Genomic DNA, 12,331 nt, shown 5'->3' with positions numbered 1-12,331 from the left:
CCTTCATGAATAAAATAATGTTGCAATGTAACACTGATTGAATTATGAAATTCATCAAAGGGGTAAACACCACACAAATACACTTGATATTTCACATTTATTCACTTTCATCCTCACTCGTGAGGTTTCTCCACATGGAAAGCACACACTGGGATGTACCACGTCAGTAAGTGTGCAGATTTATGCAGTGACGTCTTAGAAGGCTACTTGATTTGATTTGATTGTTTAAAACAAATGTAGAAACGCGTTGCGTTTAGTCTGACTTCACGCCCTCCTTGATGAGGTTGAGCTCGTAGCACAGGGTCTCGTAGCGGTAAGCCATGCGGATCTGGGCCACGTTGGTCTTACGGATGTCGTTGCCCTCTGGGCCTTCCTTGAGGTAGTTCTGACCCAGGAAGTGGCTCTTCTCCTGCGGCGCAGAAGAAATGGACAAGCATGTATTTGGAGCGAGCATAAGATCGGCTGCACGTCGAACGTGGCGCCTCTGAGCGGCCTGTGCGGTGATTTAAAGTGCAGAAACACGTCTTCCAGTTTCAATGTTTGCCGTTATGAAAAGCAAGACTTGTCTTTCAGGCGTTTTATTAAATGGGTTTTTAAAAAAGCACCAGGTTTAGTGCGTCGCCATGCAGGTGTGTGAGTGTGTTACCTCGTGAGACATTGCGCTCTGCAGAACGCTGTTCCTGGAGATCTCACACATGTCGCAGGTACTGAGCTTGAAGACCTGGGCTGCAATGGCGTACTCCTCCATCAGGGGCTCCTGTGGACATAAAGGCCTCACACGTTGACGCTTGGATCGCACAGACACAGCTAAAGCACACACAATTCCCATGAACTGTCGAAGGCAGCGGTTGCCAACGGTAACTGTGAACATGCAGCTCACATTGTTGAACCACTATCTGCATATTCTGTGCGGCACAGTGCTTACAATGCATGGGCATTTGATTGTTCTACTTCTCTTCCGTTTGATTGTGCAGTGTGTTGCATTTTCTGTACAATCAGAACGCAAAAACTGAAATGCATTCATCTGTAGACGGAACACAATGCTCATTATACGGAGCACAGAATGCGCCATTGTCCGCGCCCTCCGCGCGCTCAGACCTTGGTGTAGTGGAACTGCATGGGGTCGTCGGTGGAGAGGGACACCACCAGGCCTTTCTTGTGGAACTCCAGCAGCGGGTTCTTGGCGTATTCCAGGAACAGGCTGTTGTTGCTGAGGGGGGACATGGCGATGGGGATCTGGGTCAGGAAGTAGAGGTACTGCAGCACGGGGCTCTGGGGGGGGGTGGACGGTTGACAGATGTGATCAGGTTCAGTCAACTTGGGACCTTATCTGTCGCGTCAATGACAACAAACTACACGGGTGAAAATGTGAAATCAATCACGTGTCATCCTTCCTAGCATGCACAACACCAATGTACATCAGGAAAGATGTATAACGTCCGAGCGTCTCCTGTCAGGTTTTCACAATCCCTGCGTGGAAGAATGGAGCAGAATCAACTTACTGCTTTCAAAGGGCTTTTGACAAAATTCTATAATTTATGATTGTGAAGGTCATCTTAAATGTTTTTTGTTTGTTTTTGAAGTATATATGCAGCCAAGAATGTAACGCTATAACTTTTGTTTAATGCAGCATTGACAACAAGTGAGTACCATCATTTCTGGAGTATAAGGCGCACCTGAATATAAGGAGCACCACCTAAATTTAGAAAGAAAAAACAAAAATCTGTACATATATAAGCGGCAGGTGTCCACATTGTAACATAAGATATTTACACAGAAGGATGAACTCCAAAAAGGGCCTGTAGCACGGAACTAAACCTGCAGCAACATGGCAGAAAAACGGCGGTGGCGATTGTTTTGGCTTTCAGTCGGATCTGCACGGTGGAAACACCTCGGCCCGAGGACGTAACCATGGTTTAGACATTGGGGGGGGTCCAAATGAATACCCTTCTCCATCATTTTTCTAAAGCGGGTATTGGGCTGGTGTGGGCAGGTGTGGTGTAACAGTCTCTGGTTGGGCATTTAATTAACCGTTTGTACTCATGGCTGAGATTTCCTCAGGACAATAACTAAGGAGTCTGATTTTGGAAAAAAAATTACCATGAAACCTCGTGCCTCCTTTACAGAGCTGGAGTCTAGGACTAGTGGCCTGGCATGTGTGAGTAAGCATATGTATGAAGAGAGGACGGACCTTCTTGAGGTTGAGGCCGTGGGAGATGTTGTCAGCAGTCATGAAGGCAGCCAGCAGATGGGTGATGGCACCGGCCTCGCCGCAGTGAGGCCTGAACGTGAACGTGTTCATGCCCCGCTCTCTACAAGGCGGGAAATAAACAAGTATTAATCTACGGACACGTGTTATTGTAAAGTACACGCGATATATTTTAGGGAAAAGTCACTGACCTGCGGAGCTGGTTGAGCACAGCGATGTTGGCATACATGTAGTAGATGTAGTAGGTGTAGGAGGGGTTTTTGCCAACGTCCCACTCCTGTGGTTTGGGGCTCTTGGTGCAGAACATGTGACCGCTGTGCTTGGACTCATCGTCCACGCTGTCGAAACCTGTCACCTGCACCAGGCGGCACAAAGGCGGATCGAACAGGCAGCGGATGCATTTGGTCAGCTGGTTGCGTGTGAGCTGTTCTGGTTATCCAGAGGTAACAATGCACTCGTTGTGGAAGCCCGAGTCCGCACGCTTCTCCGCCTCACCCCGACTCGACGGCTTCTTTGCAGGCAGATTCAGTGGGATTTTACGTCTCGTGCCTCGCGTTTACTCTACCGAGCGCTCCTCTCTAGGCTCTAGTGTTTGTCACTCACATGCTGGAGGAAGATGCTGAGCTCCGGGTGGGACTGTGGGTCGATGGTGGCGTTGAACACTGGAAGGAAGATGTTCTCCAGCATCTTGCCAAAGTGGGGCACAAAGTTCCGGCCTCTGAAAATGTCGCTAAGATGAAAGCGGGGAAAAAACAAAACGTATGAATTATTTTAGTCCTTTAGAGGCATTTTTTAACTACCACATTGTCTTTAATATCATCGATAATTTATGCACACGGATTTATTATTCTCCACATGCCTCACAGATGGGCCAGAGCTGCATTAAAAAAGGAATCAAGTTGTGAGAACTCACTAGATCCTGGGTATTTGGATCATCCATTTGAGGTTGGGGGAGAAGACTCTGTGCTTGACGAACCAGCTGGAGAGCTTGTGCCACTCGGTCGGGTTGCAGCCGTAGATGGACAGACGAGGCTCAGCATACTGGTACTTGGCGTCCTCCAGGTCACTGGCTACTTCCTGGTTCATACGGAGATAATGGAGATTATTTCATTACTAAATCCTGCTGTTAATCTGGTATGTTTCTCATCGATTCATTTCACAGTGACCTTGATGATGGTGGCGAAGTACTCTCCCCCGATGTGGTTCTCTGTCTTCATGTACAGGTCACGCAGCTCACTGGCTCCCACTGGGTTGTACTTGGCGTTGAATTTATCAAAACGCTGGAAGGTTTGTCTTCCCTTCAGGGAAACCACCATCAGACAAGAAAGGAGATTTAGATCATCAGAGGTTGAAAACGGGAACTGGATTGATCTATTCCTAATTATTACTTAAATTACGCTACGTTTAAAGTAAGGATTATTACTTTAAGAAGTAGCGTAAATAAGGAATTAATATTTGGAAGATTCAATGTGTATTCAGTTTAATTAAATGTTTAAATTGGGACATTTTGCTGCATACATTTATTATGCTGTCTATCAGTATGTGTATGAGACTTTGAACAGAAAACAAACTGAACTAAAATAAAACAGATTTCTTAGCAATTTTTTTGAATAGGTGTACTGTTAAATACTAAGTCCTTTACATTTGTGGCGTTTCCCATCTAAAGCCACCAACAAGTGTGTGACGTACAGCGTGCACATCCAGGGAGTCCACGGTGAGGTCATAGGGGTGCAGGTGGAGGGACTCGAAGAGCTCCTTCATGGTGACCTCCTTGCCGTTGAGCTTGTGCACGACGCGCTCGGCGTCCACGCGGTAAGACCTTTTGATGAAGCGCAGCAGGTGCTTCTGGTTCATGCAGGCCGCGGCGTGGATGTGGGTGTCCACCTGGAGAGGCCATGGGAGGGGGTAAGAGAGCGGATGCCTGAGGTCATGGGTTTCTCGTGGGTTGTAATAACTCTGCTTGGTAACAAGAGGCTGCTAGAGACACACAAAGTGAATGGAAGACAGAAAAGCGAGGACGACAACAGCGCGGGAAATACAGATTATAAATGAAGACTTTACGAATCTCCTCATGTATGTACAGCTAAATGCCTTTAGAATAAAGATTACCCCACATATTATCAATTGTCATTGCATGCAGGCTCAGTTAAGGCTTTGCGTGATGGAAGAACGCAGTGATTTCTCTTTATTTTACAGCCTCTCTTAATCTAAGACCCATGCTTTGTGACAAATTCACTAACATTGTCTTTATATTTCATTTGTTAAAGCTGAAGTTATTTGTCCTGCTTTTATGTTTTAACGCTGAATTAAGATAAGTGTGCATGCTGAATGTTTTTCGTGGCGACCTTTCTGCAGTTGTAGAAGTCCCTGTGGGGGTTCAGCTTCAGCTCCTTCATCTCCTCCATCTCATTCAGCATCTCATGCACATTGAACTTGGACATGAGGAACTTCAGACGGCGGTGAGTGTAAGTCTTACTGCGAAACAAAAGAGAAGGATTTTAACATGTGAGCTGCGACGTTAGTTGCTGCCAAATAGCAGATTGACAGCAGATCATGTTTGATTCATGTCTTTAGAAACGGAAAATGTTGAATTTGAACGTTTTTTTTTATGGCACGTTATTTTGTTGTGAGCCTGTGCGGATCCTCACAAACACACGCTGCCGACTTGTGTTTTTAAAGACCTGATTCAGGCAGGAATTGGATGCTGGTAGAAAAGATAACTGAGATTCCTTAATTTTAAAATCCCAAACCGACTAATCAGCATGTTTTAATAGGACTCACGTGGGGCCTTGTGCAATGAGCGCGATGAGGAAGTTCATGTCGTCGATGAAGGTGTCGTAGTCCGGGCAGGGCAGGTCTTTGGGCTGATGTTTGTCCGCGGCTGCGGCGTCTTTGTACACGTAGATGACGCCATCCTTCATGCGCGCGACATATCCCAGATCCTTTGGCAGGTTCTTGGTATCAAAGGGGTCCTCCCCTTGCTTTGGAGGGGCTGTGAAGACTGATGGATGGAGGCAAATGCATATGATTGGCATGGCGGTACCCGAATGGTTACAGAAATCACCCCACGTAAGCTGCCTCCACTCCTCCTCTCCTCACCCGGCTGCACCAGATCTTCGGTTTTGAAGCTCCCCCCCTCAATCTCACGCAAGTACTCGGAGGTCGTCAGTGGGAAACGCTGGTAGGCCAACCTCATGTACTTCTCCCTGATGGTCAGGGCACGGTACACGCCCTTACAGGACAGCTCAAAGTCATCCATGGTCACCTGATTGGCGGATGCCAGAGATGCCACACATAGAGGCCAATGCTTGAGAAAAATGTAACCTTAGATGTGGCTGTCGTCATTTGACGCGTTCCTTTAGAAAACAAGATGAATGCCAAAAATTGAGAGCAGTGAGAGTTAAACCCGGGCCTGATATCAACTGAGCTCCATTCATGGGCCTCTGGAGGTGAGAGGGAGGCTGTCAGGCCTCTGACCAGCGGACATATCTAAGAAATCAGTCTGTATTCATGTCAGCGTGGCCCAGGTCTGGTTTAGGTTCCCTTCTCAGCGTGCAGTAAACAAGGGTGTGTAGAGATTACTGTGATACCAGAAGATCCCAGAACAAACCCACAAACATCTCATAGTTTACTAAGAAAAGCTAACGGGCCGCTGGCTGCCGTCGCCTTCTGTTGAGCGGATGGACGTTACAATCATTAATTCATTAATATGTGCATTTAAAGAATATAGAAGTCGGGTTTCTTGTGAGATTTGAAAGGATTGTTCATTGCATGTTCACTAAACTGTTGTGGATCTTTTGTGGAACCAGCTTCCACTTTCAGTCCGGTCGGCAGATTCGGTCAGCTCTTTTAAAGTAAAACTTAAAACGTTCCTCTTTGATTCTGCCTATAGTTAGGGCTGGCTCAGGTTAGCCTGGACCAGCCCTTAGTTAAGCTGCTAGAGGCTTAGAATGCCGGGGGAATTCTTAGGACACACCGAGCTCCTCTCTCACGCTCTCGTTCTACCATAATTCAAGTTTTATTAATGCACATGACTAATTCAGCTTCTTTCCGGGAGTTTTTTTGTGCTTTCTCCCCTAGCAGGTCTCCGTAGATCGTAGTTCCTTCTGGACCCTGATCCTGACACCTGCCGTGGCCCTGCTGACGCCTGCTGCTGCCGCCATCATCATCATTATTATTTTAGATATTAATCATATTACTGTACTCGTAAACCAACATTAGCCTCTCCTAAAGTCTCTGTGCTCTCCCTCCCCACAGGCTTCTGTGGAGGGTGGTTCTATTTGATGGTGGTTCTATCTGATGGTGGTTCTATGTTATGGTGGTTCTATCTGATGGTTGTCCCTGCAGTGGTCCTGCTGTGCGCCTGGCTTACTACTCACAATTTTGTAATTTGCGATTTTGGGCTATACAAAATAAAATGAATTTAATTGAACTTATTAGCAGAAACAGTAAGGGGGAGGTAACATGATGGAACCGTGTCTGTCGGTCCACAGAGTGGCTTTCATTAATTATTGAATGCATCCCATACACTGTAAGGACAATAATTAGAATTTTCACACTTCCGAGTCAACAGTATTTTCTTTATTAGATATCTGAAAACCTTTTTAAAAATATTTTTTTATTGTAAAATATTTACATTTAACACAACAACTGTTTGTCTCGCCCGAAGTTGGCTGGGAGAGACTCCAGCCCACCCCGCGATCCTGTGTGCAGGATAACCGATGTGAAAATGGATAATGGATGGACAACAACTGTTTGCTAAATGATCCATGTTTCATTTGATATTTCGCCCCCTTGTTCAAAAAACAAGAATTAACTTCCTGACATCCCCTCATCTCTGCTCAACCGCACGAGTTTGATGCTGCTTACTGCTGAATTCACATCAAAGATGATTCTCTATGACTGTGTGTGTTCTAAAAATCTAAAGTCAAACAAAGTACTTGGCCCGTGAATTTGAATTCGATACAATAAAAGAGGACAGTACCCCAGAGGCGTAGTCTCCGATGATGGCCACTCTCTGGAAGTCCGGCACTTCCAGGTAGGTGGGCGTGTCCACCTCCACTGACACGACTGCCGTGGAAGCAGTCACGTGCGTGGCAGACGCTTTGGCAGCCGCCGCTGGCACGTTCATGGTGCGGCAGTGCTGGTGTCGCTTGCTGTGGATGAGGAGAGGAATGAGGAAAAGTTCGACGCCTCAAAATGTCTCATTTCCTCGCCGAGTCATGACATCGTTTTGCTGCGCCACTTAACAAAAGCGCCCACGTAAACTCGCTCCTCACCGTTTCTCGGCGTCGTCCTCGGTGTGGAGATGGTGGGCCATCTCCTGGTGCATGATGGGACAGTCGTCATCCACGTCAAACATGGAGATCTCATCACGGACGTCCTCGCCTTTGGTCTCGGACGCAAAGACCTGCTCGGCGAAGGCCCGCATTTTATCATCGGTCTCTGTCGGGCACAGCAGTGGTTTGTTCAGTCAATAACACAGCTGCGTTCCGCCCCCCGTCTCACCTTGCAGCCACAAACGCAACTCCTTGACGCCGAACCAATGCGCCATGAACATGAGTGCAGAATGATTCATGGGGAACGAACGGTGCACACGACGTCTTACACCATGATGGAAAAAAGGCCGGATCCAAACCAGACGTTTGCAGACTGCGGCACATGAACAAAGGTGGACTCGGCCACTGCAAGTCTGCAACTCTGACCTCCGGTTCGGTCCCATGCACACAGAGGAGCGATGAAGCGCTGGCGGACTCACACGGACACACGGCGGTTCTAACTCCAGATAATCTCTCGCTGTAGATTTATTATTTGCACCCCGTAAGTGGATGTAAGCGAGGTGATTTTGATCAGAATTTACTTGGCGGGAAATGACTGGAGTTATGAACTAAGCTACACAGCAGTTGTCCAACAGGCGTCCAAATCCGGTAGCAACGGGATGACATCACACAGCACGAGAGGCCTCCGGATCAGACTACACGCCTCACATGCACTTTTCAGCTCGGAGCGAGATCTCAAGTAAGCGCCGAGATGGCGTTACATTTGAGGGAACGGGGGTTTTACGTCTCACCCTCCATACTTACTCTGATGACCTGTTGACCCGGCAAGCGAGCGGAACCGCCCGGAGCAAAGCCCGAAAAAAAGAGTGTTAGAAAAAGGATCGGTTAGAAAGGTGATGGAGAAACCAAAACAAGTTTTAACTGTGTAAGTATAAGAAAAGATGTTGCCGTTGTCATAAATACACAAGATTTTAATCACAGAGATCTAATATTTATCAGTTACAACCAAAAGACAGAGATTGAGATACATGCAATCGTAAATGCTGAGGCTATGAGCAATGGAATGAGACATTGGACCAATGCATACACTTTAAGGTAGATGGAGAAATGGGATTAGGGAACATTCAGTTAAAGGATGAGGAATTTAGAGTAAACGTCACTGTTAAATTCCCAATTCCTTTTGACACCGACTCCATCTTGGAGACACGTGCAGAGATGATTCGGCTGGAGCTCGCAGGGTCTGACACTAATGTGCAGGATTCCACGGATGCTCCACCATCATTTCTGATCGTCTGCGTATGCGGGAAGATGCATTTCACGTTGTCTCCCTGTCATTGCTTTGATGGTTCAAACAAGTCTAAAGGTCAATTAAGTCTTGTTTGTGCGCCGCTCATTGAACCGGTGACCTTTCGCGTGGTGGAGGAGTAGCTGGACTACCTGGGAAAGTCATTTATTGATAAAACTGTTCACATTCATTCAGGTTTTCATTGGTGCTGCTCGAAAGGTATAGTTAAAATGCATTATAATGAACCAGAGAACCAGTATTGAATGTAAATAGAGGAATAAATGGTTTCCATTTCCATTACACACCATTGTCATATGGAAGAGACGTTCATTTACCAACATCCAAACATCCATGTGCATTCAAATGCGCTTTGGAGAGAGAATTTTTGCCGATGTGACCATCTCACAGCCATACAGTAAACCATGCATTTGGAAATGCTTCAAATCTTCCCCGAACTCCTTGTGAAGTTTCTCAGCTCCATACTCACTTCCTCCCTCCGCTGTGTCCCAGGCCGGGTGGGGCGGTTCAGGTTAGAGGGGAACAAACACGTGTGGTTATGAAGTAAGTGAGCCACAGCAAAATAACCATTGACAGAAAAAAATCCAGTTAGTTTTGATGATTCTCTACATTGGTGGGTTTGGTTTTATTTCGGTAAACTGGGCCTCTGAGACTCATCTGAATTGCTTCAGTTTCATCGTTGACATATTTGTTGCAAGACCAGCGTGGAGTTCCAGCCGGCGTGTCAGATTATGACGCGAGTCCATTCTGCACCACCCACTGATTACAAACACTTCAGGCTCACGGGTCCAGCATTGCCTTTCTATTTCTCATCCTTTGGAAAAGTCTTAACAACAATGTGTCCTTGCTGGAAGTAAGCTTTAATTTACAGCATCAACAATGAAGTAATGATTTAGCTTTTTATACCAGGGATGAACTACACGAAGGAACACTAAAAGGATAAACACAAATTCAGAATGAATGAGACCTGAGAATCATGAAAGGTATGTTGACATTATTATCACACAAGGATAAATGCATTTAAAACATTGCTACTTTGTGATGACTGTTTACTATGTGCATTTTAACCCCGATGAACCTGTCCGTGCCATTAGAGTGACCATGTGACTGGCAAACATATGGGACTTTACTAATTAAACAGCTGCTGATATTCCACAGTTAGAGGTGTGCACCCGGTTCAAGGCATTCAAGGCATCTTTGGAAGGTCTTTTGGTATCTTCATAATTTTAATACTTCTCAAACGTTTGACACCAAGGTGGAGGTTTTTTTGTTCACGTTTCGGCCCAAATGTTCCATGAATCTGTTAAACACAGGAAACCACGTCCCAGTTCAAGAGGTCACAGACCTCCTTCCCACTCACACTGAACCCTATTTGAATTTTCCCAACCCGAAAACGGAATTCACCCGTTTCTATCGTCACGCATCGGCGTAAAAAAATTGAAATGCTCTCCAAACACTACAGACGAACCCCGGAGTCATCCTGCCCGTACTCACCCGGCGCTATGACTTTCGGCATGGTGACGCTCTCCCAGACAAACGGTAACGGGTGCTCAGCGACGGTACCTCTGTGGAGGGGAAGTGAGAAGCCCTGAGCTCAGTCTGGCCGATATCAAGCTCCTTCTGCCCCTCACGTGTAACCTGCTCGGCCCACACGTGGTTCCGCTGGGCGAGGGGGGACGCGTAGTGTCCAACTCTATTTTTAAAGTTGTCTATCCACACAGGAATCCCAGACGGGCATCGTGTGGACAAACAGACGGGTGGGCAGGGGGCTCGTGTTATATAACTCCCCGTGTGGGGCACAAGCGGCTCTGCACATGTCGGCTTTCGACCCGCTGAAAAATGGAAAAGGTGGAGAAAGTTGTTTTGAAGCGACGACAGGTCATTTCATAATAGTCTGATTACTTCTTTCAGCACAAGTGAAACGGATTCTCACCCCAGTTGACTTTGGTCCCTTGCAAACCATGCAAACATGTTAATTAAACATCTAAAGCCTTGCACCTCCCATTAGTGGTCAATCGGGTCCGAGGTGTTGTATTAGTTTTTATTCCAATAATAAGGAAGGGAATAGACGCTTTAGAATAATGTTGAGTTAGTCTTTTGGCACATTTCAAATAAAGGTTTTTTTAAATAATTGTACTTGAAGTGTAAACATGTGTTCCTTTTCCATGGCAGTGTATCCAATAGGTAACGAGATCTTTCAACCCAGACCAAAGTGGTACCACCCAATGGCCTCAGTGTAGCCAGGCTGAAAGTAATATCCACTGGGCCTTAAGTAGAGGTGCTTACAAATAAACTGCACTGAAATAGTATACATTTTCTACCATCGGAAGAAATAAATAAATCAAATTATTAGATTTTACAACTGATAGCAAGACTGATCAAACATTAAAAGATGCTCAAATGTCCAGCATTTGTTGGGCTTTATAATATCGAGCAATGCAGATGATTTAATCTGTATTTGTCATGGTTTTTATACGGCTTTGTCCTGTTAAGCAGCGGGAAACTTGCATTTGAAGAACTTCACAGAAACACTTAAAGGGAATATGTCAAATATTTTTTCGGCGTTGAGCCATTTCACAGTATCCGGATGGGTGTAGAAATCTTTACATCTTCAGTCATTTTGGGTCGCTGATGTCTCCGTACATTTACTTGTGTCACAGTTCTGCTTCTGTGTGCAGCTTGTAGACACTTACCAAGCCATCTCTAGCGAATGTGATCCTAAATGTCAACGTTCCTCTCAGGGTGCAACTGGTGAAGGAAATCAAATTAGACATCGGCAGTAAGACGAGAAGAAATAAAAATGCCAGGCAGGAGCTTTTATGACATTTTGTAAATTATGTTTTTCAGGAAAATACCTTTCATAAGCCTCCATTCCAGATGAAACAACACTTGGTCGTGCTGGTGATTAGAATTTAACTGGTGACACAAGCATGAATTGTTCTGAAATGAAGCAATTTAATCCCGTTTTTGCTAACATGCAGTTTGGCTGTTGTTTTCTGACAAAAACATGATTGGCTGATATCCACAAGTCTGAGGGACTACGTTTCCTCCTTGTGTGTTAACACCTTTGTGCTGCACTCCCACAGCCCTCGTCGGGTTGCCACATGAAAGTGAACTTCGAGGAAAAACCTATGAAGGCAAATGGCAGCAAATGCACAGGCTGACATCAGTGACCTGTTCTCAGAGGACCTTCTCCTCCGTAGCGGAGGGGAGGCGTGACTGCTCCTGGCTGTGAGCCTGAGATTATCAGCAGCTGGACGTGTGGTTGACACGGTCAAGGGGTAGTCAACATTTTACCATCTTATATTACTCCGATCATGATCACCCCGGCTGTCAGACGCTGGCAAAGTACAACAGGTGCTCCGTCGTCCTGCTCATGAATCTGGGTTAACACGTTTCCACTTCTCCAACGAAGTTTGTAGAACATCATAATGTAATAAATGCAATACAACCACCTCGATTTACATATCTGATATGTAGCTCACATTACCGTCACACAACGTTTTGTTTGGACTGAAATATTACTGGTGTCAGGTCAAG

The 12,331-nt window shown here is 45.9% G+C and overlaps 1 protein-coding gene across 2 annotated transcripts; it reads right to left on the bottom strand.

Moving 5' to 3' along the window:
• Positions 1–83: 83 nt before the first annotated feature.
• ampd1 (adenosine monophosphate deaminase 1 (isoform M)) lies at positions 84–10,527 on the bottom strand. 2 transcript variants are annotated; one of them, XM_040194082.2, is made up of 15 exons: positions 10,286–10,527; positions 7,489–7,654; positions 7,194–7,365; positions 5,309–5,474; positions 4,991–5,210; positions 4,555–4,684; positions 3,899–4,093; positions 3,376–3,507; positions 3,123–3,286; positions 2,813–2,939; positions 2,401–2,564; positions 2,192–2,312; positions 1,099–1,272; positions 647–757; positions 84–409 (listed from the first exon to the last, which is right to left on the bottom strand). In XM_040194082.2, the coding sequence occupies exons 1-15, from the start codon at positions 10,305–10,307 to the stop codon at positions 254–256; spliced, it is 2,220 nt and encodes a 739-aa protein (XP_040050016.1). In that variant the 5' UTR covers positions 10,308–10,527; the 3' UTR covers positions 84–253. The 2 variants fall into 2 exon arrangements, with proteins under 2 accessions (XP_040050016.1, XP_077942191.1); XM_078086065.1 differs by having other exon boundaries at positions 8,293–10,452.
• Positions 10,528–12,331: the final 1,804 nt, after the last annotated feature.

Source organism: Gasterosteus aculeatus, chromosome 2 (genome assembly GCF_964276395.1).
Source record: "Gasterosteus aculeatus chromosome 2, fGasAcu3.hap1.1, whole genome shotgun sequence".
Taxonomy (NCBI): Eukaryota; Metazoa; Chordata; class Actinopteri; order Perciformes; family Gasterosteidae; genus Gasterosteus; species Gasterosteus aculeatus.
The sequence above is the reverse complement of the archived record's forward strand: the minus strand, read 5'-3'. Positions and strand labels throughout refer to the sequence as shown.

Excerpts from the sequence above, each read along its gene's own strand:
- ampd1 (XM_040194082.2), bottom strand. The coding sequence starts at position 10,307 with ATGCCGAAAGTCATAGCGCCGG. Across the intron at positions 3,508-3,898 it reads ACTCCCTGGATGTGCACGCT|GGAAGACAAACCTTCCAGCG; the intron begins GTACGTCACACA and ends GTTTCCCTGAAG. Across the intron at positions 2,565-2,812 it reads TCAGCATCTTCCTCCAGCAT|GTGACAGGTTTCGACAGCGT; the intron begins GTGAGTGACAAA and ends CGCCTGGTGCAG.